We start from the raw sequence: 27829 nt of genomic DNA on the forward strand, positions 1-27829 counted from the left end.
GGAATCTTTGCCTTTACCTTATAGTAAGAGAATCTTGCAAAAAATTTCCTAGCAGTCACAATTAGCCTGTGGAACATCTGCCTTCAAAAGCTGTGGTGCTCCCTCACTTTAAGAAGAGTCTGGACAGCCAATTGTCCGGAATGGTATAAGATCTTCTGCTTGAGCAGGGTTGGACTAGAAGACCTCTAAGCTCCCTTCCAATTCTGTCATTCTGATAAATCTGATTGCACTTCCTTCTCCTTCATCTTATTTTCATGAAAGTTGGGAGTGTACACGTCTGAGATCCTTTCTCAAATTGCATTCCTGTCCTAGACTTAGATTTCTTTTATCCATCTGTTGTCTTGGTTGTGTCTCTTTCTCCTCAAGATTATTTCTTCTGCCCATTATAGTAATTTAGATAATAAAGGAATGGTAAACTGGTGTAGAGGGATGTGGTGGCTCAGTGCCTAAAATGCTGAGCTTGTCAATCAAAAGGTTGGCAGTTTGAATCCCTAGCACTGCATAACGGAGTGAGCTCCAGTTACTTGTCCCAGCTTCTGCCACCCTAACAGTTCGAAAGCATGTAAAAAATGCTAGTAGAAAAATAGGGACCACCTTTGGTGGGAAGGTAACAGCACTCTGTGCAACTTCAACTTCTAGTCATGCCATCCACATGACTACAGAGACGTCTTTGGACATCTTTGGCTCTTTGACTTTGAAACAGAGATGTGCACCACTCCCTAGAGTCAGGAACGACTAGCGCATATATGCGAGAGGAACCTTTACCTTTCAAACTGGTGTAAGGTATTCCTGAGAATACCTCCTATTGAATATAATGGGATTTCCTTTGGAATAAAATGCAACAATAGAGGTGAGATAGTCTAGATCCCTAAAATATAAACTATTGTTTGTTTCTCTTACAGAAGATATTGAAAGCCAGCTCCCTGACAATTTCTGTGGTGAGGAGACATTTCCAGTTTACGAAGGCATTCTTGACTCTTTTGAAGGAACCGTCCAAAAAATAGCCTTGGAAAAAAATGAAACTTCAGAAGTGGAGATCTACACATGGACAACTAAGAGAGGTGCTGAATTCTTTCTTTTTGCAAGATCAAGGCCGTAAGGAAGAGAGGAAATCAAGCGTTGAGGCATAACGCCCATGGTTGTAACAGCGCTCCCAATATAGAAAGTTTTGGTAGCTGTCTCAAGTGATGATATTATGAAGGCACTGTCCAAAATGAATTGAGTTCAGTTTTTCCACTCAAGTCAGAAGCACGCAGGTGCTTCTAAGTTGAAAGTATTAGCCAGTGATGTCACTATGGGAACACACAGTTGGGGGCCTCCTTTCAGGTCCCCAGAAGGAGCTGGAGTGAAGGATGAGAGCTCAACCCCACACTATGGCATAAACCAGGTCTCAAACCTCTGGGCTTGCTAACCTCCTGCCCAGCATTCCAACCAATCAAGCCACCATGCCAGAGGTTAAATTCAGCAGGTTCTGGAGAACCAGTAGTGGAAATTTTGAGTAGTTCAGAGAACCAGCAAATACCACCTCTGGCTGGCTGGAGATTTTGCAGTATCCTTTCCCCAGGAGTGGGGAGGGAATGGAGATTTTGCAGTATCCTTCCCCTGGAGTGGGTAGGGAATGGGGATTTTATAGTATCCTTCCTCCCTCCCTTCCTCTGGAGTGGGGAGGGAATGGAGATTTTGCAATATCCTTCTCTCAGGAGTGGGGAGGAAATGGGGATTTTGCAGTATCCTTCCCCTGCCACGCTCACCAACCACACCCACAGAACCGCTAGTTTTAAAAAGTTTAATTTCACCACTGCACTGTAGTCCTATTGTGTACAGTTCAAAGCAGTTCCTAACTGCTTGTATTCTTCCAATGGCTTTGCAATAGGTATCCTGATCAAATCTCATAACACCATGCCCATGGAGGAATTCAGACAACTGTCATATTTCCAGCAGATCACAAGGACGACTTTGAGTAAGTAAAAGCTTGCTTTGACATCTCTCAAATGGAATTCAGACTTTTTACAAGTAACCACACCTGGAGAACCTGTTCTCACACTCTCAACTTAGTCGCGTGAGATAAACTATTCTATGCTGTTATACCGTATGCCATACTTGGTTATCTTACCCTGGCTAGGCCTTTGGGGACTTAGGGTTATGCAAATGGACCTCCATTGGGTCCATTTAGGGTTCAGTTGATTGTGCAAATTCAGGAAATGAGTGAATTCTGGTCAAACATGCTGTGTGGATAAAGTCAATGGGTGGAATCACCCATTAAACAAAGGCACAGCTTTTTTGTATGTTTTACAGAATAAGTCCCAGTGGTTAAACAGATAATAATTCACATGGAAAACCAATCACTTAGTGTAAGCTGTATGCAAAGTCCTAGAGTCCCATAACACCTGATCTAACCTTCCTTCTGTCAAAATTAATCAATCAGAATAGAGCTGGAAGGGACCTTGGAGGTCTTCTAGTCCAACCCCCTGCTCAAGTAGGAGACCCTATACCCGGGATGGTGAACCTGTGGCACGCAGAGCCATTTGTCGGGGCACGCGGGTTCAGCCTTTTTTAAAGCCATTTTTCGCCCTCCCCAGGCTCCAGAGGCTTTATAGGAGCCTGGGGAGGGGGGAAAAGAGCCTTCCCCTCCCCCCAGAGAATCTCTGGAGGCTTCAGAAGCCTCCGGAGCGCAAAAAACCGGCCCTATGGGCAAACAGGAATTCTGGGAACGGACTTCCGGTTTACTCGTAAGGTCAGTTTAAGCCCTCCGGAGGCTTCAAGGACCTTCAGGAGGTTTCCCTGAAGCCTCCAGAGGGCTTAAACTGACCCTACGAGCAAACCGGAAGTGACTTCGAGGGGATGGGGGAGCCTGTTTTCGCCCTCCCAGGCTTCTATAAAGCCTCTGGAGCCTGGGGAGGGCAAAAAAGTATGGAAAAATGGGGGGAGCACCTCTCCTGCATGCATGTGCACAGGGGGGGGGGTGTTGCGTGTTGCATTATGGGTGCAGCACACCTACGCATGACTCCCCCTGCACTCCCCCCCCGGTTATGGCACACGAGCCAAAAAAAGGTTCGCCATCACTGCCCTATACTGTTTCAGACAAATGACTGTCCAGTCACTTCTTTAAAACGTCCAGTAATGAAGCACTCACAACCTCTGGTGGCAAGCTGTTTCTCTGGTTAACTGTTCTCACTGTTAGGAAGTTTCTCCTTAATTGCAGCTTGCTTTTCTTGATTAGTTTCCATCCATTGTTTCTTTTCCTGCTCTCTGGCACTTTTGAAAATAAGTTGACCCCCTCCTCTTTGTGGCAGCCTCTCAAATACTGGAATACTGTTATCATGTCACCCCTAGTCCCTCTGTTCTCTAGACTGGCCGAACCCAATTCCTGCCACCATTCTTCCTATGTTTCCATCTCCAGGCTTTAATAACCTTGGTTGCTCTTCTCTGCACTCTTTCTAGAGTCTCAACATCTTTTTTTGTAGGGTGGCGAACAAAACTGGATGGAGTACTCTAGGTGTGGTCTTACTAAATTGTAGAGACTTTCCTGAGACCTAACCTAAGTTCACACAAAAGGCACATGATGTGATTTGTTCAATTTTTTAACTGTCCATTCTACAGGATGAACAGTTGAAGGGTCTCAACCAGTGGTGAAATTCCAGGTTGTTTTTACTACCGGTTCTGTGGGCGTGGTTTGGTGGGCATGGCAGGAGAAGGATACTGCAAAATTCCCATTCCCTCCTTACTCAGGAGGCAGAGAATAGATTGGGGGGGGGGGGGCAGTGCCAGCCGGGGGTGGTATTTATCGGTTCTCCAACTACTCAAAATTTCCGCTACCTATCAGAACCTGCTGAATTTCACCCCTGGTCTCAGCTTTGGTTTATGGTTTACCATGTTTTGCAAACTCAGCGACTTTGGGTTTATTCAATTAACTGTAGTTTAGGCTGATGCTGGAATGAAACTTTCTTTTCAGATAAACGTATGCAGGGCTGCATCCCTAATCTTTTCGTCAGATTAAATGCACTCTTCTCCCCTCCCCCCAAGACATTTGGATTTAATAATTATGGAATGTAACATGGTCAAGAACTGGCACTTGAAACGAATCAGCTGACCTTTTTGGTTTCAAATTACCATTTGGCTGCAGCTAGAAAATTCCAGGACTGCAGCAGCTCTGGAAGAAATTCTCCTCCTCATTTCATTAGTGTGAATCAAGGGGCTGTTTATACAAGCAATTATTCTAGAAAAACAATCGCTTGATTCTTTTTGGCCTCTGATTTGTTCACATGATGGCTGGGGGAGTCAGAACCTGAAGTGGGCTGAAAGCTAAGCATTAAAAGGGACGCTCTTTTTCTGCCTGTTTCTTTTTCATTCTCACAACTTTTGAGAAGTCGGACAGACAGACAGACATTTTATTTTGGTCTTTGATCAATAAAAGTATGTTTGGCAAAGCAAGAAAAATGAACCCCCAACATCAATGAACTAGGGCCCAGTGGGGAAATTCAGTTTTTTAACTACCGGTTATGTGGGCGTGGCTTGGTGGGCGTGGTGTGGCTTGGTGGGCATGGCTGGTGGGCGTGACAGGGGAAAGATACTGCAAAATCTCTATTCCCTCCCCACTCTGGGGCGAGACAGAGGTGGTATTTGCCGGTTCTCTGAACTACTCAAAATTTCTGCTGCCGCTTCTCCAGATCCTGTCAGAACCTGCTGGATTTCACCTCTGCTTTGGCCTGTCTGTCTGCTTCCAGGATATTGTAAATTGAGGGTGGGGAACAACCCCTCTGTCCTTTAGATAGAAAGACAGACACTGACGTTGAAGCTCCAATCCTGTGGCCACTAAATGAGAAGAGAGAACTTCTTGGAAAAGACCCTGATGTTGGGGGAAATGGAAGGCATAAGGAAAAGGGATGGCAGAGGATGGATGTTTAGATGATCTCATTGATGCAATGAATATAAATTTGGGCATAAACAGGGAGATGGTAAGGGATGGCTCAGTGGCTAAGATGTTGAGCTTGTCGATCAGAAAGGTCAGCAGTTCTGCAGTTTGAATCCCTAGCGCTGCATAACGGAGTAAGCTCCTGTTCCTTGTCCCAGCTTCTGCCAACCTAGCAGTTGGAAAGCACGTAAAAATGCAAGTAGAAAAATAGGAACCACCTTTGGTGGGAAGGTAACAGCATTCTGTGCGTCTTCAGCATTTAGTCATGCCGGCAGCATGACCCTAGATAGAGATACCTTCAGCTCTGGCTTTTCGGCTTAGAAACGGAGATGAGCACTGCCCCCTAGAGTCGGGGACAAGTAGCACATACTATGTGCGAGGGGAACCTTTACCTTTAAGGACATAGTGGAGGACAGGAGGCCTGCGGTGTGCTGTGGTCCATGGGATCACAAAAAGTCAGACGCAACTTAATGACTGAATAACAACAACAACAACAACAACAACAACAACAACAACAACAACAACAGTTGAATTAGAGGATCTGCCATTCTGTTTTCCTCTTTGGCTGCAAGAGAGGACCAGTAAGGCATTTCTCCTTACTCAATCTTCTTTTTGAACTGAAAAATATTCTTCTATGCCTATCATTCTTCTTTTTGCCATGGAGGAGAAATAAGAGCTTATTTCTCTTATTGATGATGACGGCTAGTACTTTGGTAAATATAAGAGGAATTTAATTAGCTTTGAAAATAAATACACCAGTATTCCAAAGCTGTGTTGGGCATTGATGAACCTGGCACGGGATCTATTCCTTTTGCATTCACCACTTAACTTTTGCTGTTAACAAAACTGATTGCTTCCTACGTGAATCTTTATTTAGGTTGGAATCAAGACATTTTCAGATGCATGAGCCAGTACGGGCCAGATGTTTTTGGAATGTAATGCTGATAGGGAAGGACATGAAAACACGAAACCTCGTTGGTTCAGACCCTCAATGTTTCCAATTATCCTGCTCACCTTCATGCTGTCATTTGCATTTCTCTCTTGGATTTGCTCACTGCATTTTTCCCTCCTGTTTTTTGTTTGTTTGTTCTAGATAAATGGGAAATATTCAGCGAGGAAGCAGCGCAGGTCAATCACTGTGAAAATCGAGACTGCAGGACTGAACTGGAAGAACTGCTGAAAGTTTTGTACCTTGAGAAATTGGAACAGGAGGGTTGCTGAAGGAAGGTCTGAAGAAGGAAACGGAGAGAAAAAAGATGAATCCGCAGCAGGAACTGCGGGCTTGTTTTGTTTGATGGTACCCTGGAAAGAAAAGAAAGAAAGAAAGGAAAAGAGAGACAGAGAGGGAGAAGAAAGAAGAAAAGTATTCATCTCATGCCCAGCATATCTTGCTGCTCTGTGCCTAAATCTGTGCTAGTCCTTTTAATATCGCTACTTCAGAAATGGTGGCTCTTTGTCAGTGGTGGGATTCAAATAATTTAACAACCGGTTCTCTGCCCTAATGATCAGCTGGGTAGGTGTGGCTCAGTGGTCATGGACCAAGTGGGCGTGGCCAACACAATGTCACTCATGGTGATGGGCGCTTCACCTTAGCTGTTACAGTGTCATAAGGGTTAACCGGAGAGGCAGTTTCTGTAAGCAGGGCAATAAAGTTTAGGCTAGAAACAACACCGGGAAGTTTTCCTTCCTGCCTTCCTTATAGGATTAGCCTTGTAAAGTGGAAAAAAACAAACTGAGATTTCTTCCAACAACCAGTTCTCCAAACTGCTTAGAAAGTTAACAACCGATTCTTCTGAATAAGTGTGAATTGACTGAATCCCACCATTGCTTCTTTGTTATTGGAAAAAGAGGAAAGAAAGGCATGGATTCCTGCAGAGGACATTATCTAAAGCCAGGGGTGGAGAGTTAGAGCGGAGGGTTATTTCATATTTTGAAGAGAGACCAAAGGCTTCAGTAGGGAAGGTGCAGATCAGTGGTGAAATTCATAAATTTTTACTACCGGTTCTGTGGGCGTGGCTTGGTGGGCATGGCTTGGTGGGCATGGCAAGAGAAGGATACTGCAAAATCCCCATTCCCTCCCAATCAGCTGAGACTTGGGAGGCAGAGAATAGATGGGGGCGGGGCCAGTCAGAGGTGGTATTTGCCGGTTCTCCAAACTACTCAAAATTTCCGCTACTGGTTCTCCAGAACTGGTCAGAACCTGCTGAATACCACCTCTGGTGCAGATATAAAGTGGGTAGAGCCACAGTTGGATGAGAGCAAGCTCCTCCTTTTTCCCCTGAGACATTTTTTTCCTACTAACCAACTTACACAAGAGTTTTTCCAGAAATAAAATAGCAAGAAACATAAAATTACTCTCTCGGGTATTTCCAAATAGGAGAAAATAAGGTTTCTCTCTCCCCCACCCCTCTTTGGTAGGTTTAGCATTGTGAAACTCTTCTGAAGTACAACTGCTCAGAGGCATGGTGGGAATCAAATCACAAAATCCTTGTTTTCATTTTGAGGCACACAGCTCTCCCATGTCCATTTTCCCATTGTTTTCCCCCATCTTTTTTCTTTCCATGAGAAAAACCATTCAGGAAGGGGAGGGGGAACCTTGGCATAATGCCTTGGGATAGACGGCCCAAATTGCCCTTGGAAAGAACCAAAGAGAACTTGACTTGGGCAGTCATGGAATTTTGGGAGATGATCTGGGCTGAATCCTTTGGCTTGGATTTGACACTGGTAGACTAGACATGCTGACCTCGGTGGAAGCTTCCAACTCTTTTCTCCAGCTTGACTTCCAGGTCTGAAATGCAGGCAAAAATCACCATTGAATTTGGGTGGGTGGATAGGAAGGATGAAAATTGGATCTAGAGGGGCAGATACTTCATGGTTGCTTATTCTTGATATCAACTATGGTTGCAAGCCCTAGTGGTTGGCTTCACACTCCACATCTCACATGGAAGTTGGGCTCTGTTTTGTGCCTTAAAGTGAAGGTACCCCTTCCACTAGAGCTTGCAACCATACTTGATATCAAGAAGAAGGAACCAGCAGCCTGCAGGAAGTATCTGCCTCTCGAGAGCCAATTTTCACCCTTCCTACCCACCCATCCACATACAAGTAGTCCGCGACTTTCAACAGTTCATTTAGTGACTGTTCAAAGTTACAACAGTACTAAAAAAAAGTTTCATGACCATTTTTTGTACTTATGACCTTTGCAGCATCCCCGTAGTCAGGTGATCAAAATTCAAAGACTTGGTAACTGGCTCATATTTATGATGATTGCAGTGCCCCCAGTCAGTTGATCACTTTTTGAGACTTTCTGGCAGGGAAAGGTCAATGGGGAAGCCAGGTTCACTTAACAACCAGGTTGCTAACTTAACAACTGCAGTGAGTCATTTAACATGTCAGGTTTCCTAAAAATGCCCTAATTGATTCCTGAGTCTCGAGCCAGGTTTCAATACAAAACTAGTCATTTGTTAGCAGCATTATTAGGCAAGGCCTTTCCACAGTCAGATCTAAGCTTTGTTTGAGTTATAGCTGAACTTTACCCGTTCCTTCCCTCTCCTCACTCTGTGTCATAAATCACACACTCCAATGAGGTGCACCCCTCCCAAGCCTGCTGTGATGATCTGAGATCTGACTTTAGCTGAAAGTATGTGTGGAATGCGCGCTCCCCCCCCTCTCTCACTATGGCAACATTAGGAGTTGGCATTACAACTGTGGCAAACAAGGGCATAAAATGGGGCAAAACTCACTTAACTGCTCTCTCACTTAGGAAGAGAACTTTTGGGCTCAATTGTGGACGGATATCAAGGACCACCTGTACTCTAAAATGAGGAAAACCTCAACACAGTTCCTTGTTTTTTAAGGAAGAGCCATGGATCCCCTAGGAGGGCCAAGGTGAAAATAGGTCACCCTTAGCATGTTGTGAGAATTCACCCATGTGGAATCAACTGGAAGGGACCTTGGAGGTCTTCTAGTCTATCCCCCTGCTCAAGCAGGAGACCCTATATCATTTCAGACGAGCGATTCTCCAGTCTGTTCTTAAAAACCTCCAGTGATGAAGCACCCACAACTTCTGGAGGCAAGCTGTTCCACTTGCTAATTGTCCTCACTGTTATGAAGGTTGCTTCTCTCCTTGATTAGTTTCCATCCATTGTTTCTGGTCCTGCTCTCGGGTGCTTTGGAGAATAAGTTGACCCCCTCTTCTTTGTGGCAGCCCCTCAAATACTGGAAAATTGCTAGCATGTTACCCCTAGTCCTTCTTTTCTCTAGACTAGCCAAACCCAAATCCTGCAACGGTTCTTCATATGTTTTAGTCTCCAGGCTTTAAATCATCTTAATTGCTCTTCTTTTCACTTTTCCCCCCAAAGTCTGACCATCTCTTTTGTAATGTGGTGACCAAAACTGAATGCAGTATTCCAGGTGTGGCCTTAATAAGACTTTATAAAGCGCTTCTAATACTTCATGTGATTTTGGATTCCATGCCTCTGTTTATACCACCAAGGATTATATTTGCTTTTTGGGCTGCTGCTGAAAAAGCAAATACATTGTTAGCAGATTGGGTCAATCTGGTTATCAAACTGAGCCATGATTTGTTTTGCTGGTTCAGGCCATATGAAAACGGCAAGGGTTTGGAGTTAAATGTCTTGTGTGAACTTAGGGGTTTGGGCAGTGGTGGGATTCAAATAATTTAACAACCGGGTTCTCTGTCCTAATGATCAGCTGGGTGGGCAGAGCTCGGTGGTCATGTGATTGGGTGGGCATGGCCAACTCAACATCACTCATGTCGATGGGCGCTTCATCTTAGCTGTGACAATGTAATCAGGGTTAAACGGAGAGGCAGTTTCTCTAAGCAGGGCAATAAAGATGAGGCTAGAAACAACACCAGAATGTTTCCTTCCTTCCTGCCTGCCTTCCTTACAGGATTAGCCCTGTAAAGTGGAAAAAAACAAACTGAGATTTCTTCCAACAACCAGTTCTCCAAACTGCTTAGAAAGTTAACAACCGATTCTTCTGAATAAGTGTGAATTGACTGAATCCCACCATTGCTTCTTTGTTATTGGAAAAAGAGGAAAGAAAGGCATGGATTCCTGCAGAGGACATTATCTAAAGCCAGGGGTGGAGAGTTAGAGCGGAGGGTTATTTCATATTTTGAAGAGAGACCAAAGGCTTCAGTGGGGAAGGTGCAGATCAGTGGTGAAATTCATAAATTTTTACTACCGGTTCTGTGGGCGTGGCTTGGTGGGCATGGCTTGGTGGGCATGGCAAGAGAAGGATACTGCAAAATCCCCATTCCCTCCCAATCAGCTGGGACTTGGGAGGCAGAGAATAGATGGGGGCGGGGCCAGTCAGAGGTGGTATTTGCCGGTTCTCCAAACTACTCAAAATTTCCGCTACTGGTTCTCCAGAACTGGTCAGAACCTGCTGAATACCACCTCTGGTGCAGATATAAAGTGGGTAGAGCCACAGTTGGATGAGATCAAGCTCCTCCTTTTTCCCCTGAGACATTTTTTTCCTACTAACCAACTTACACAAGAGTTTTTCCGAACTGCTTAGAAAATTAACAACTGGTTCTCCCGAATAAGTGCAAACCAGCTGAATCCCACCACTGGGTTTGGGTTGTATAAAGCTGTGTTTCTCGAGCTCGGCAACTTTTAAGTGTATGGACTTCAACTCCCAGAATTCTCCAGCTAGCAAGCAGGGCCATCCTCTTACAATGTAATGAGCAGGTAGGTCTTGGGAGGGGATGCAGGGTCTTTCGTTTTGAAATGTATCACTGGGAAAGGGCACAAGTTAAGAGGTGTACAGTACTTTTGTTATATTTTATTGATTTTCTGGAAGAAAAATAACTTTTTGTATCTGTGATGAGATACCTGGGATATAGGCTATGTATTTATTTGTATAATAAGTTCTCTCTTTTTTTAAGGACAAGGAAAAAAATCAGTGTAGTGTGTTTGTTTAGCATTAACCAAGACACATTTCAGCCTGGCTGGTTCTCTCTTTCATCCCTCCTTTTCTGGAGACACATATTTATAACCATTATTTATATACATTGTTTTATCTCTTTTATAAATAAATAAACGTGAATTGTTCCAAACGGACTTTTTCTTTCATTTAATAGGGTTTTTTTTTTCCTGGAGTCCCTTTTCCTTTAAGAATGGGGGAAAGATCCAGACCTTCTCTGAGGAGGGGGGGAAGAATAATAAAGAGTTTGCAAACTCTGGGCTGCAATCCTGATAACAGGTCATCAGATTGACTTGGAGTCGCCCCAGTAAAAAGCAGGATTTAAAGAAAAGTATTCACAGAGATGAGGGACGCTGTGGCTCAGTGGCTAAGATGCTCAGCTTGTTGATCAGAAAGGTTGGCAGTTTGGCAGTTCGAATCCCTAGCTCTGTGTAACAGAGTGATCTCCCATTACTTGTCCCAGCTTCTGCCAACCTAGCAGTTCGAAAGCATGTGAAAATGCAAGTAGAAAAATAGGGACCACCTTTGGTGGGAAGGGAACAGTGTTCCGTGCTCCTTTGGAGTTTAGTCTTGCCGGCCACATGACCACGGAGACATCTTTGGACAGCACTGGCTCTTCTGCTTTGAAACGATGAGCATCACCCCCTAAAGTCGGGAACAACTAGCACATACAGTATTTGTAAAGGGAACCTTGACCTTTTTTCACAGAGATTATTAGTGATCTAATCCTGATGAGCCATTTCAAACTTCAAGCATGAGAATTATGTGGTTAGAATGTCAGGATTCCAAGTAATACACTCATAGCAAACAGAACTCCAAGTCAGGTAGGTTCCTCAAAGAATAGTTTTATTGGCTATATTATATTGGCAAAGGCTAGGGAAAACTGACTCTGAATCTTCCCGTGGTTTTCACCTAATTAGAAGTTTCCTTCCTTTCCCAATCAGTCACTTGGTCCAATCAAGGTGCCATCTGGTTGCCTGGTAACTTCACTCCTCCTCTCTCTGGCCACCTGTGGGAATGTCCTTGGTTCCCAGGATAAAGTATTTTGTTTTGGTATTTTGCTATTTCTATTCCTCCCTTGCTATCCCTCAGCTCCAGTGTGGCACAGATTCACCAACACCACCACACACACAATTTCAAATATTCCTAATTCAGAGGTGGGTTCCTACTGGTTCGGCCCGGTTCAGCTGAGTAGGTAGTAACTTGGACATGCATGCACCCGAACCGTTTCTATTGGTGGTGACTATGGTGCCGGCAACTTGTTTTTTGCTTCTGTGCATGCACAGAAGCATTTTTTTATTTCTGCGCATCAAGTGCACGCATGCACCAAGCGGCCGCAAGCCAGAAGTGTGTGCGTCCCCGAAGCACATCCCTGAGTGACCTGGCAGTAAAAGAATCCAGAACCCACCCCTGTCCTGGTTGCTTCCAAAAGTAACTAAAGAAGCCTCTTGCATGAGAAGTGAAATGCCTTTAAGGAAAAAGGCGAGGACAGGAACTCACCCCATCACATGGTGCATGGGTCTCGAACCTGGACTGCTGGCTTTTCAGCCAACAAGCCCAATGCTTCAACCTCTGAGCCTCTGTGCCACCCCATCAGGAAGAAGAGAACAAGTTTAATCCTCTCTTCCTAGCAGTTGAGGTTCTAGCTTAATGTAGAGAACATTCTAACCACATAATTCTCATGCTTGAAATTGCCATCCTTTGGGCCCTTGTCTTGGCTTGCTATCCAGCTGTGAATAACAGAATTCGAAGGGACCTTGGAGGTTTTCTAGTCCAACCCCCAGCTCAAGCAGGAAACCCTATACCAGTGGTGGGTTTCAAAAATTGTTCGAACCTACTCTGTGGGTGTGGCCTCCTTTGTGGGAATGGCTTGCCGCCCATGTGACCGGATGGGAGTGGCTTGCTGCCCATGTGACCGGATATGAAGATGCCGACGACACTTGTCAGAACCACCTTGAATTACCTCACACACAGCACTGGCATGCATAAGAATATGATGTAAACTTGTTTTTTAAAAGGCATCTTTGTTTTGCGTTAAAACAACTTCAACACACACAATGTTCTGATTGCACCACAAACACAGTAGTCATCCTTACCTTTCACAGAGGCACTGAGTTTTATAAATAGGAGCATGATAGTGTAGAATAATCATATCCAAGGACAAGTGGTAGGTTTCAAAAAATGTTGGAACCTCTTCTGTAGGTGTGGCCTGCTTTCCGGGTCCACTGGTGGAACCTCTTCTAACCAGTTCAGTAGATTTGACAAACCGGTTCTACCGAATAGGTGCGAACTGGTAGGAACCCACCTCTGCCCTATACCATTTCAGACACATGGCTGTCCAATCCCTTCTTTAAAATTTGGATTCATCCAAGTTGGCCAATGCAAATGTTCTAACCACAAACAACAGCTCTTTAAATAACTTTGCTCCCATTTAGGATGTTGTCTACGAAACATAATGAACTAAGTCAGAGTGTGATTCATGATGTTTTCTGGCACTGGATTGGTCTCTCTGCTCATTGTGAATAAAACCTCTTCATCTGTAATTGATCAGGAATTGTTTATGGTCTCTTGGAGAAGAATAGCTTTATACCGTTCAAGGTAAGTGCAAGAAAATGGGGCCGTATCTCTTTTTAAGTGGTGGAGGAGCAAACAAATAAGAACCAGAATAGTTCTGCATGTATAGATCAAATTGCTATATACAAACAAAACAGCAGGAAATATAAAGCTTTGAATTCTATTCTGCTCCCTCTGTTGCTGTGCATGTGTGCCAGCATGGATAGAAAGATAAATAAGTTGACATAATTCTTTGGGTGATTGGATCAGAGGTGATATTCAGCAGGTTCTCACCAGTTCTGGAGAACCAGTAGTGGAAATTTTGAGTAGTTCGGAGAACAGGCAAATGCCACCTCTGACTGGCCCTGCCCCTATCTATACTCTGCTTCCCAAGTCCCAGCTGATTGGGAGGAAATGGGGATTTTGCAGTATCCTTCTCCTGCAATGCCACCAAGCCACACCCACCAAGCCCACCAAGCCACACCCACAGAACCAGTAGTAAAAAAAATTGAATCCCACCACAGGCGTGGATAATTCGCAGAGAACTGAACTGCAACTTCAAACAATCATCAAATGAATGGCTATAGGTCAAGGACTACTTATATAAAAACTAGCTGATAATCCGGCGCTTCCTGGGTATTTATTTATCCCAACCCGCCTTCCATTAATGTTGCCGCAATTTCTAATGTTGGATTATCCCCCTTACCAGGGGGAGGCCCCTTGTGGAGTACTGTGAAGCTATTACCATGGCAACTCCACAGCACTGTACAGTGGAAGCCATTTTACAGCAATACAGTAGAAGCCATTTTAAGGCACAACAGGCTGAATCTTTACAGAACACACACCCCAAGGGGGGTTAGGGGTGTCTTACCCCCCCCCCAATATTTGTTTCCAGAGAGTAAGTAATCTGTGTACCAAATTTAGTTGAAATTGCTTGAGGCGTTCCAGAGTTATGCTGGAACATACACAGGCACAGCTATTTTTATATACATAGAAAATAGAGGTATGAAATTCTAGAGCACCACTAGATGGCAATGAAGAGACACCAAAAATCTGTATTATATTTCGGCCTCTGGTGGTCATTTGGATTTTTGCACTCCAGATTTGGTGGCCGGAACAATACCTTTGCCTGCTTGTCCTTCCAGGGTAAAATTTGTCTTGGCTTGCCTTGGAGGTCTGTCATCATGGCCTTGCATTTCTGGGCAGCTCCACACGGCGGTTGCTTTGCTCCAGATAGTTTCCCAGCTCAGCTCTCTAAAGGGAATTCAGATTTGTTCCATCCAAGCAAACAATGAGAAGGATGAGCCCTTTCGGTGGCAGCAATGGTTAAATAAACATCAACATTCCTTTCACAGCCAGTTTATTGCTGTGCACTGCAAACTCCGCACATTCAGTCCTGAGTATCTTGCTTTGTGGGTGGAAATAGATGTCATATTTGGACACCGGGGAAAGCAAATCTGAGCGGTTGTGGAATCTCAGCTGCGCAGTTGCATCTGCACAGACATCCTAGCAAGTCTGTATCAGGTGACAGTCAAATTCTTCTTTCTTTGGCAATAATTTATACGCTTGTTTTTGTTCATCATAGTGTCAGGGTTCCAAATAGCATCCAAAAGTACATCAGCGTCCAAGACAAAGTATTGCTCAAAGTTACAATTTATGAAGAGAGCCATGTTGGCACATCTAGGAAAACCTGAATCTGAAAGCTTCTCGGTTTCCCCCACCCAGTTGAAAGTTCAAGATCCTGCCCTCACACCCACAAGTCCATCACATGGTCTAATCTCACACTGCCATGCTGGCAGCTTCCACCCATCCAGTTCGGGTCAGGTGCAGAGGTGCAAAGAGAAGGGATGACCTTGGCTTTCTAGAAAGAATTTTGTTATGGCTACATGGTATGCAACTCCTTACAATTCCCCTTCCCATTTCCCCACAATAGAAAATGCATAGTAGAATAATAGAAAGTGTGGCAGGCCAAAAATCCAAAAGAAAAGATGGTTGCAGGCCTGACACATAGAATCACAGGGTTGGAAGGGACCTGGGACTTCTTCAAGTCCACCCTCCTGCTCAAGGCAGGAGACCTTCTATCATCCTGGTCAAATGGTTGTCTACTCTTTTCTTGAAAAAAACTCCAGTGATGAAGCACCTACAACTCTGGGAGGCAAGTGGTTGGTTAATTGTTCTCATTATCAGGAAATTTCTCATTAGTTCCTTGTTGGATCTATCTTTAATGTTGTTTGTTGTTAGTTGTGAAATCATATCGACTCATTACAACCCCATGGACAACCTTTCTCCAGGGCCTCCCTGTTCTCTACCATCCTCTGGAGTCCATTGAAGCTCACGCCTACTGCTTCAGTGACTCCATCCAGCCACCTCATTCTCTGTCGTCCCCTTCTTCTTTTGCCCTCAATCTTTCCCAGCATGAGGCTCTTCTCCAGGGAGTCCTTCCTTCTCATTAGGTGGTGAAAGTATTTCAGTTTCATCTTCAGGATCTGGCCTTCTAAAGGGCAGTCAGGGTTGATCTCCTCTAGGACTGACTGATTGGATCGCCTTGCAGTCCAAGGGAGAAACAGGAGTCTTCTCCAGCATCATAGTTCAAAGCCTACATTCTTTGGTGCTCAGCCTTTCTTGTGGTGCAACTTTCACAGCCATACATTGCAACTGGGAAAACCACAGCCTTGACTAGACACACTTTTGATGGCAGGGTGATGTCTCTGCTTTTAGATGTCTCTTTAATGAGCTTAATGAGTCATAATGCTTTGGAACCTGGCAGAATATTCTGGAACCTACTGCAGATGATTGGCCAGCACAACGGTATCCGAAGCTCATATCTCATATCTTATACGGTCTCTCTTTTTCTCTCTCTCTCTGATTGGACTTTCAAAGGAAACTCATATTGGATAAACACCTTTGTCATGACTTATTTGAGTTCTGTAAGTAACTGTCTCTTAGCCTAACTTAGAATAACAGGAGAAAATTTCAACATTTCAATGTTGAGCTACAAATACTCTCTTTTATTTGTATAAATTATAATAACAGAGAGGGACGCAGTGACTCAGTGGCTAAGACGCTGAGCTTGTCGATCAGAAAGGTCAGCAGTTTGGAGGTTCAAATCCTTAGTGCCGCGTAACAGAGTGAGCTCCTGTTCCTCATCCCAGCAAGTAGAAAAATATGGACCAAGGTAACAATGTTCCATGTGCCTTCGGCGTTTAGTCATGCTGGCCACATGACCATGGAGACGTCTTCAGACAGCGCTGGCTCTTCGGCTGTGAAACGGAGATGAGCACCACCCCCTAGAGTCGGGAACGACTGGCACAGATGTGCGAGGGGAACAATTATCTTTACCTTATAATAACAGAATCTGGAAAGCCAGACCCCCCCCTCCCTCTTTCCTTTGCTTTTATATCAAAGAGAGTCAATCCAGGTCAATGTTTCTATCTCACACTTTCCTGTCTTCCTAGGCTAGTTTACATTTGATTAATCATTCCCATAGATTTTCTTGAAGGTCATCTCTGCATCCAGTTACAGTCATCATGCCCATTCTCTTCTCTCCACCAACTTATCTTTCCCCAATGATTTCTTGTCAAGTATGGAAAGTGATTTTATCCAGCTCAGAGAAGTATTAGAATAAATTATACTTTGTAAGTATAAGAGGGAGGCAGATTAAGGGCCTCTCCTATCATTGCTCTTCCTTGTCAATTTTTTCCTCCTCCCATTACCTAGTTCTAGCCTTCCTCTGCGTAGCTTAGTTGATCTTCTGATAGCTTTGGAAAAACTGCAGGACAGTTTGCAGCCTGGGCGAAATGAGGTCTGAAAATATGAGCGGAAGAATTTCCTCCTCGTTCCCAATAGTATCGTTGTGGCATTTTTCTTCCTGTTATGTATTCCTGATTTATGGTAAAGGGAAAAAAAGTGTCCAAGGTGGGATGGAGCCTACACAAAGCAGGGTAATGGTCACCATAGGATAGAAGCCCCATCCAGCTTTTTTTGAATTTCATTTCCTAGCCAATCCTGGCAAGCGATGGCATTAAATGACATTTACAATGGTAGTTACAGAATAATAACCAAATAGGGTTGGAAGTAACCTTGGAGGTCTTGTAGTCCAATGCCTTCCTCAAGCAGAAGACCTACCATTGTGAAAATGTGGTTGTCCAGTCTCTTCTTAAAAGCCTCCAGTGTTGGAGTACCCACAACTTCTGAAGGAAAGCCGTTCCACTGGTTGATTGTTCTGACTGTCAGGAAATTTCTCCTTATTTCTAAATTGGTTTTCTCCTTGATTAGTTTCCATCCTTGGCTTATTGTTCTGCCTTCAAATGATTTGGAGAATAGGTTGACCCAGTGGCGGGATTCAAATGATTTAACAACTGGTTCTCTGCCCTAATGACCAACTGGGTAGGTGGGGCTTGGTGGTCATATGACTGGGTGGGCATGGTTAACTCAACGTCACTCAGGTCAATGGGCAGCCTTAGCTGTTACAATGTCATAAGGGTTAACCAGAGAGGCAGTTTCTGTAAGCAGGTCAATAAAGATTAGACTAGAAACAACACCAGAATCTTTCCTTCCTGCCTTCCTTACAGGATTAGCCCTGTAAAGTGGAAAAAACACAAAAGGAGATTTCTTCCAACAACCTGTTCTCCGAGCTGCTTAGAAAGTTAACAACCGGTTCTCCCGAATAGGTTCGAACTGGCTGAATCCCACCACTGTTTGACCCCCCCCCCCCCTCTTTCTTGGGACAGTCCCCTCAAATATTAGAACAGTGTTATCATTTTATGACAGGAAAATAAAATGTTGGCCATGCATGGTGTGTTGAAAATGAGATTTCCTTTTTCAAACATCTTGGTGCACTCCAATTCTCCTTCACCTAAACAGACATATATACATACATACATACATACATATGTATGTATGTATGTATATATGTATATATGTATATATGTATATAACAGATTATATGTGTGTGTGTGTGTGTGTGTGTGTGTGTGTGTGTGTTTTATTTGTGCTGATAAATAAATGATATATATATATATATATATATATATATATATATATATATATATATATATATATATATATATATTTAAAGTCACAACCCCTGGTATGCCCAAATATGGGAGGAAGGTCACACTTCCACTCTCTGTCTTCGGCTCGTCACAAGAGACCATCCAGACAGAAACCCAATATTTTTTACTGTTGCCTTTTTGTTACATTTGTTATATTTATGCTGATAAATAAATAAAGGGAGACTAGTATAGATCTATTTCATATATTTAAATATATACCTCTCACCCTGGCTGGCTGATAAGGAGTCGAGCTTTGTAGCTCAATGGTTAACACATCTGCCTAAGAGGCAATAGAGCACAGGTTCGATTCCCAACAAGAGTGTGGCTAGCTGATGAGAGCTAAATAGCTTGAAATAGATCTATACTAGTCTCCCTTTATTTATTTATCAGCATAAATATAACATATATATATATCTATATCTATCTATCTATCTATCTATATAGATAGATAGATAGATAGATAGATAGATAGATAGATAGATAGATAGATAGATAGATATGTTATATTTTATGCTGATAAATAAATAAAGGGAGACTAGTATAGATCTATTTCAAGCTATTTAGCTCTCATCAGCTAGCCATACCCAAGTTTGGGAATCGAATATATATATATATATACCTATATATATAAGGTTTATTTATATGCCGCCCTTTTCCCTGGGGGGACTCAGGGCGGCTTACATTCCAAAAAGGAAAGGGGGAAAACAGACTTTTTACATATAAGACAATACATAATTAAAACACAACATTCATACCATTCGGGCGGGTTACAGTCTTAGCCCCAGGCCTGACGGGATAGCCAGATTCTGAGGGCTGTGCGGAAGGTCTGGAGGGTGGTGAGGGTACGAATCTCCACGGGGAGATCGTTCCATAGGGTCGGAGCTACCACCAAGAAGGCTCTCCTCCGCGTGGTTGCCAGTCGGCATTGACCAGCAGATGGAACTCGGAGGAGGCCTAATCGATGAGATCTAATAGGTCGTGTGGAGGTAATTGGCAGTAGGCGGTCTCTCAAGTACCCAGATCCACTACCATGGAGGGCTTTATGGGTGACAAGTAGCACCTTGAAGCGTATCCGGAGATCGACAGGTAGCCAGTGCAGCTTGCGGAGGATAGGTGTTATGTGGGTGAAGCGAGGTGCACCCACAATTGCTCGCGCGGCTGCATTCTGGACTAGCTGAAGTTGCCGAATACTCCTCAAGGGCAGCCCCATGTAGAGCACATTGCAGTACTCCAGCCTAGAGGTCACAAGGGCACGAATGACTGTTGTGAGAGCCTCCCGGTTCAGGTAGGGGTGCAACTGGTGCACCAGGCGAACCTGGGCAAATGCCCCCCTGGTCACAGCTGACAAATGGTGTTCAAAAGTCAGCTGTGGGTCCAGGAGGACTCCCAAGTTGCGGACCCTGTCTGAGGGGTGTAATGTTTGACCCCCCAGCCTGAGCGATGGAATACTTGCCAAATTGGTGGGAGGGAAACACAACAGCCACTATATAATCTACCTCTCCCTTGTTTATATCCATTTGCCTTCTTCCCCAACAAAAACCAACATGATTGGACTCATTCAGAATAGTGGATCTTTGGCCATATTGGTGCATCTCAGATGATGTACTTGCACCAGAAAATAGAATAGAATAGAATTAGAATAGAATTCTTTATTGGCCAAGTGTGATTGGACACACAAGGAATTTGTCTTTGGTGCAGATGCTCTTGGTGTCCATAAAAGGACAAGATACATGTCCTTTTATGCACCTGAAGGCAGGACAAGAAGCAATGGATACATCAAATGCTGACTGGGGAATTCTGGAAGTTGAAGTAACACAGATCTTAAAGTTGCCAAGGTTGGACACCCCTGGTTTAAACCATTGGTAGAAGAATCCAGTGCAGGAGTGTAAAAATCAGCGAGGGGTATAATTGGGGAGACTCACAGCCACCAATCTGCCCATATCATCAAGCAGCTATGTATCAAGGCATGTGCTTTGGGAGGAAAAGGAGAAAAATCCATCTTACTAAAATAAATATGGAAGTGTCGTGCAATCCCTAGGGAGTGATACGTAAAGAAGTAAATTTGGGCAATAATCTAGCCAGATAGGAAGCAAACCATAATGAGAAGCTCCTTTTCTTAATTTAAGATATATCAGAAGAAATGCCTTGGTAAGGCCACACTTGGAATACTCCATTCAGTTTTGGTCACCACAATGTAAAAAAGATGTGGAGACTCCTGAAAGACTGCAGAGAAGAGCAACAAAGATGATTAGGGGACTGGAGGGTAAAACATATGAAGAACGGTTGCAGGAACTGGGCATGGCTAGTCTAGTGAAGAGAAGGACCAGGGGAGACATGATAGCAGTCTTCCAATAGTTGAGCAGCTGCCACAGATAGGAGGGGGTCACGCTATTCTCCAAAGCACCTGAAGGCAGGACAAGAAGCAATGGATGGAAACTAATCAAGGAGAGAAGCAAGTTAGAACTAAGCAGAAATTTCCTGACAGTGAAAACAATTAATCAGTGGAACAACTTGCCTCCAGAGGTTGTAAATGTTCCAACACTGGAAGTTATTAAGAAGATGTTGGGTAACTATTTGTCTGAAATGGTGTAGGATTTCCTGCCTAAGCAAGGGGTTGGACTAGAAGACCTCCAACGTCCCTCTGTTATTATATTCTATTCTTAAAGCTGCTTCTCCAGCTTGTTTCTTTCCAAATTTTCTGGACTTTAAATCCCACCATCTTTGAGCCAAAGTGATGGGTACTGATACATTTGAAGGAAATCAACTGAGAAAAACTGGAATAAGAGTTTTTGGATCAGATTTGGCTGTCAAAACAGTGGAGGTCCACTAGATGGCACCAAAGATTATGAGATCTTTAGAGCTCTCTAGGCCATCTAGTGTTGGACTGGATTGTTGTGGCTTCTTTTCTAAACTTACTTTGAGCTGAATACTGCTAGTTGAAAGAGAAATACAGCGATTAGTTTATTTTATTATTTATTCAATGCTGCCATCTAGTGGATGATATCTGAAATAGCACAAATCAACGAGGTTTCTTCCAAAACAAATGTATTTAAAACCTTAAATAATGTGTTCGGCCTGGTAACCAAGAACAACCTGACTTTACCTACGGTGTACATTTTTCTATATTTACTCCTTTTTCTTTAAAATATTACTTATACTGAGTAATGAGTGAGAACCGGCCCTGCCCACATCTATACTCTGACTACCGACTCCCAGCTGATAGGGAGGAAATGGAGATTTTACAGTATCCTTCCCCAGAGTTGGAAGAGAATGGAGAATTTGCAGTATCCTTCCCCTTGGAGTGGGGGAAATGGAGATTTTGCAGTATTCTTCCCCTGGAGTGCCGAGGAAATGGAGCTTTTGTGGTATCCTTCCCCTGGAGTTGGGAGGGAACAGGGATTTTACAGTATCCTTTCCCTGAAGTGGGGAGGGAATAGGGATTTTACAGAATCCTTCTCCTGGAGTGGGAAATGGAGATTTTGCAGTATTCTTCCCCTGGAGTGGGGTGGGAATGGAGATTTTGCAGTATCCTTCCCCTGGAGTACGGAGGGAATGGAGATTTTGGCGTATCCTTCCCCTGGAGTGGGAAGGAAATGGAGATTTTGCAGTATCCTTTCCCTGGAGTGGGAAGGAAATGGAGATTTTGCAGTATCCTTCCCCTGGAGTGTGGAGAGAATGGAGATTTTGCAGTATCCTTCCCCTGGAGTGGGAAGGAAATTGAGATTTTGCAGTATCCTTTCCCTGCCATTCCCACCAAGCCATGCTCACAGAACCAATAGTAAAAAAAATTTGAATCCCACCACTGACACAGGGCTTTAAAGGTCAAAATATTTAACAATCAAGTCCAAGACTTCAGACTGTCAGATTCTGGCCTCGTTTGCTTGTCATTTTCACTTTTTAAAAATGAAATCATTGCCTAACCCAGAGCAAGCCATGTTTCCTTTAAATTAAAGATGTTTATTCAGTGATTTTATCCTTCAACCCACAGACCATAACATCAACAATTTAGGAAACCACATCCCTCCATCTTAAACAATATGATTAAAAATGAAACAAAAATCCATCCCGGGTTGAATCTCTCTTCTTTTGTTCTTGTGCCAACAACAAATATTATTGCTATCTTTGTTTGGGAACAGAGATTTTGCATCTGCCAATCCTGGACAACCGTAAAAACTTCTAAATTGCCTGGATGCAGGCAAAGTCCAGGGACTGGATAAAGGAGCCCTTTCATACCCATCCAAACTGCAACACAGGAGAATTTTTTCTCCGTTGGACACTAATCAGAGCTCCTAAGCAGGAATGGGCAATGTTTGGGACCCTTCTTGGTTTTCGGATGCATAAATCCCATACCATCTAGAATGGGCAAAGAATGAAAGCTGTCAAGAGAGAAGGAGGAAGAGGAGGAGGTTGAGATGATGGGGATGATGGGAGGAGGAGGAGGAGGAGGAGAATGATATAATAATGATGATGGGAGGAGGAGGAGGAGGAAGCCAGGAGGGGTAGAAAGAGGAGGAAAAAGAGAAGGAGGAGGAGAATGATGAGACAATGATGATGGGATGAAGAGAAGGGCAGGAGGAGAAGAGAATGATTAGATGATGATGATGATGATGATGATGATGATGATGATGATGATAGGAGGAGGAGGAGAAGAAGAAGAAGAATGATTAGGTGGTGGTGGTGGTGGTGATGATGATGATGGGAGGAGGAGGAGGAAGAGGAGAATGATAACCATAATGGGAGGAAGAGGAGGAGGAGAAAGATGAGATGATGATGATAATGGTGATGATGATGACAATGATGGGGGGAGGAGGAGAAGCCCAGGAACAGAAGGAGGAGGAGAATGATTAGATGATGGTGATATTGACGGGAAAAGGAGGAAGAGGAGAATGATAATCATGATAGGAGGAGGAGGAGAATGGTAAGGTTGATGATGATAATGGTGATGATGATAATAATGGTGATGATGATAATGGGAGGAGGAGGAAAATGATTAGAGGATGGTGATGATGCTGGGAGAAGGAGTGGGAAAGCACACAATAGATACAAACTCAAGGTAAACAGCTCCAAACTTGATTGCAGAAAATATGACTTCAGCAACAGAGTGGTCAATGCCTGGAATGCTCTACCTGACTCTGTGGTTTCTTCCCCAAACCCCCAAAACTTTAACCTTAGACCAGGGGTGGGTTTCAACCGGTTCGCGGCGGTCCCTGTGATCCGGTTGGTCGCCGAACCCGGAAGTAAGTAACTTCCGGGAACGGCGAACCCCCCCCTGCGCCCCCGCGCCCGCTCCTTACCCGGTTTTGCCGAATTCTGCGCTTCTACGCATGCGCAGGACGCATACAGCGCCTGCGCGATCCTCCAGGAGCAGCTGGAGCATCGCACAGACGCTAGTATGCATGCGCGCACCGCGCGCATGCGCAAGGACACCGCCGGCCTCGTTCCAACCGAACCGGTTGGAACGGGGCGAGAAACCCACCCCTGCCTTAGACTGTCTACTGTTGACCTCACCCCATTCCCAAGAGATCTGTAAGGGGCGGATATAAGCGCACCAATGTGCCTCCCATCCCTATCATACTTTTCCCATTTATTCGTATCCATTTCATGTATTCATAATCACATTTATACTCATATCTGTTATCTTAGACATGCTTGACAAAAAATGAAATATATAAATAAATATTATAATGATGATGGCAGGAGGAGGAGGAATAGAATCATGAGATGATGATGATGATGATGATGATGATGATGATGATGATGGGAGGAGGAGGAGAAGGAGGAGGAGGAGGAGAAGGAGGATGCTTAGATGATGGTGATGATGATAGGAGGAGGAGGAAAAGGAGGAGGAGCATTTACATGCATTCTGGATTTGGATTTGGTGCTTCTAATTATCAGTTCCTTCCCAAGTAACTACAATAATTAATTATAATATCCCAATATACAATTACTCAACTTAACCATCCATTTAGCAACCATTCAAAGCTACAACAGCACTGAAAAAAACTGACTAACTATCAGTCCTCTCACTTACAACCTATAGAGCATCTCTTATGGTTACCTGATAAACGTTTGTACATTTGGCAGCTGGAAGGATTTTACAACATGGCAGCATGATGCAGGGGTCATGTGATCCCTGTGCAAATCAAAGTATCTATTTATTTATTTGCATCTAACACAAAATCCAGAAGCCGTTTCCAAACAGAAACAAAATAAAATGTGTCCATTTCTTTGATTCTAGCATAAGATTGGCCATCTAAAGTCACTCAATTAGTGGACCAGCAAAATGATGTGGACATAGAATTAGAATTCAGTAAGGCATTAGACCTCAATCTACTTCTTGGTAAGCTAGAAAAATAGCTTGGACTAGACAATATCACCACTAGATGGATTTGTAGCTGACTGACAACCCATACTCAGCGAGTACTCCTTGATGGTACTACAACTACATCCACATGGAGAGAAATAAGTAGTGGGGTACCACAAGGCTCCGTCTTAGGACCAGTACTCTTCAGTATTTTTATTTATTTTTATTTATTTATTTGTCAGGCATGTCCAAGATAACAGATATGAGTATAAACATGATTATGAACACATGAAATGGATACGAATAAATGGGGACAGTATGATAGGGACGGGAGGCACGTTGGGGCGCTTATACCTTCCCCTTACAGATCTCTTAGGAATGGGGTGAGGTCGGCAATAGACAGTCTAAGGTTAAAGTTTTGGGGGTTTGGGGAAGAAACCACAGAGTCAGGTAGAGCATTCCAGGCATTGACCACTCTTGTTATTGAAGTCATATTTTCTGCAATCGAGTCTGGAGCAGTTCACCTTGAGTTTGTATCTATTGTGTGCTCATGTATTATTTACAGTTGAAGTTGAAGTACTCATTGACAGGTAGGATATTGTAGCAGATAATTTTATGTACTATGCTTAGGTCAGACTGAAGGTGGCATAGTTCTAAGTTGTCCAAGCCCAGAATTTCAAGCCTGGTGGCATAAGGGATTCTGTTGCAAGCAGAGGAGTGGAGGATTCTTCTCGTGAAATATCTCTGGACTCGCTTGATCATATTAATGTCCGATATGCAGTGCGGGTTCCAGACAGATGAGCTGTATTTGAGAATTGGTCTAGCAAAGGTTTTGTATGCTCTGGTTAGCAGTACAATATTACCAGAGAAAAAGCTTCGCAAGATTAGGTTAACAACTCTTAATGCCTTTTTGGCAATATTGTTACAGTGGGCTCTGGCACTTAGATCATTAGAGATTTCTTCATAAAGACTTAGAGGGGGGAATAAAAGGGGAACTCATCAAATTTTCAGATGACACTAAACTGGCAGGAATACCCAACACCCCTGAAGACAAACTCAGGATCCAAAAAGATCTTGACAAACTTGAACAACGGGCCCTATCCAACAAAATGAATCTTAATGTGGAGAAAAGCAAAGTTTTACATTTAGGCAGGAAAAAGGTATAAGTACAGATTAAGCGAGACCAGGCTCAAAAACAGTAACTGTAACAGGGACCTTGGAGGCCTAGTGGATGTTCATTTGAATATGAGCCAGCTGGGTGCTGCAGCAGCCAAAAAAATATAATCCTGGGTTGTAAAAACAGAGGCATAGAATCAAGATGACGTGAAGAAGGGGTGAAATTCAGCAGGCTCTGACAGGTTCTGGAGAACCAGTAGCGGAAATTTTGAGTAGTTCGGCGAACCGGCAAATGCCACCTCTGGCTGGCCCCAGAGTGGGGAGGGAATGGAGATTTTGCAGAATCCTTCCCCTGCCATGCCTACTAAGCCACACGCACCAAGCCACACCACACCCACCCAGGCATGCCCACAGAATCAGTAGTAAAAAAAAAATGAATTTCACCACTGACATGAAATATTACTGGCGCTTTATAACACCCAAGTAAGACCACACCTGGAATACTGCAACCAATTGTTCTGATCATTTTTCAGTATTGAAATTCCATCCATTTTGTATTGTAAATTATCATTCTCGCTGAGATTCTTGTGAATCCAGCTGGCTATTTCATTGTGCCTTTCCAAATATTCATCAGGTTCCTTAATTTACGTTTATACATTGGTTTTCTCGATGTGTGAATAGTTGGCTTCCATTAATTTTAAAAAATGCAAAAGTTGAAACATTTCATCAAAAGGAAAGACCAGTATCTTTAGAATCAATCAACTTTTCAATCCCACAGTGTAGGTTGGGGAATTCTGGGAGTTGAGGTCTGCTCATCTTAAAAAATTGCCAAAGTTGAGAGCCACTGATTTAGACTAGGGGTGACCAACCTTTTGGACCTCAGGAACCACTAAATTCATAATTTTAAATCCCACGGACCACTATTATGATGCAAACAATCTGTGGACCACTGAAATTTTCTTGTGGACCACCACAATATCAATGCTGATATACATTTTTAAATAAGAGACCTTTTGTTTTAGGGTCCAGCCCTTTTATTGGCTGTCACTCAAACCAACCTGTCCATTTCCCACTTGATGGATTGCAGAGCCTCTCTTTTTGTAAAATGTTTGATCTCTGCATTCTCCCCTCCCCCTTTCTGTTAGCATCATTTTAGGAACAAGGTGCCTTTGGCCTCTTCAGAATTAATCTCTCTCTTCCTCTCCCTCTCTCCCCCTTCTGTCTCTGTCTCTCTCTCTGTCTCTATCTCTGTCTCTCTCTATCTCCCCCACTCTCTCTCCCTCTCCCTCTCCCTCCCCCCTCTCTCTGTCTCTGTCTCTCTTTGTGTCTCTCTCCCTCTCCCCCCTCCCCCTCTCTCTCTGTCTCTGTCTTACTGTCTCTCTCTGTCTCTCTCTCTCCTCTCTCTCTCCCTCTCCCTCTCTCTCTGTCCCTCTGTCTCTGTCTCTCTGTCTCTGTCTCTCTCTGTCTCTCTCTCCCTCTCTCTCTGTCTCTCTGTCTCTGTCTCTCTCTCGTCCCCTCTCTCCCCCCTCTGTCTCCATCTCTGTCTCTATCTCTATCTCTCTCTGTGTGTGTGTCTGCCTCTCTCTCTCTCTCTCTTTTTAGCAGCCTTTGGGCAGCCAAGGACCAGGATGACTTTCGCTGTTTTTCTCCAAGCTGAGGAGAGAATAAAATCAGAGAGAAGGAGGAGGAGGAGGAGGAGATAAGGAGGAGGTGTGCCATCCAGGAGGAAAGAAATGTGCTGAGGGATGCCTGAGGCTGGCCTGATGGAGCACGCCGAATTTCTAGAAATCGCTGCCCTCCAAATGCCAATTCTCTCCGAACCAAATTGCAAAACAAAAGGGGGAAGAGAAGCTGCTTCGAGTAGGTTGCCCCCCCTCCTCAGTTCTGCCTGAAAGCGAGCCGGCCACCAATGGGTTAATGCCAGGCTGTCAGCCCCAG

The 27829-nt window shown here is 43.9% G+C and overlaps 1 protein-coding gene across 1 annotated transcript in view; it reads left to right on the forward strand.

Annotated features, from left to right (window-relative positions):
- The window catches only part of CHRDL1 (chordin like 1), a 169680-nt gene extending 163261 nt beyond the window's left edge, over positions 1-6419 (forward strand). Inside the window, exons 11-13 of the mRNA XM_032228531.1 lie at positions 903-1061; positions 1874-1960; positions 6006-6419. Coding sequence (XP_032084422.1) covers positions 903-1061; positions 1874-1960; positions 6006-6133 — 374 coding nt within the window. The 3' untranslated portion in view covers positions 6134-6419. The remainder of the gene's footprint in view (positions 1-902; positions 1062-1873; positions 1961-6005) is intronic.
- Positions 6420-27829: the final 21410 nt, after the last annotated feature.

Source organism: Thamnophis elegans, chromosome 12 (genome assembly GCF_009769535.1).
Source record: "Thamnophis elegans isolate rThaEle1 chromosome 12, rThaEle1.pri, whole genome shotgun sequence".
NCBI classification, from domain to species: Eukaryota; Metazoa; Chordata; class Lepidosauria; order Squamata; family Colubridae; genus Thamnophis; species Thamnophis elegans.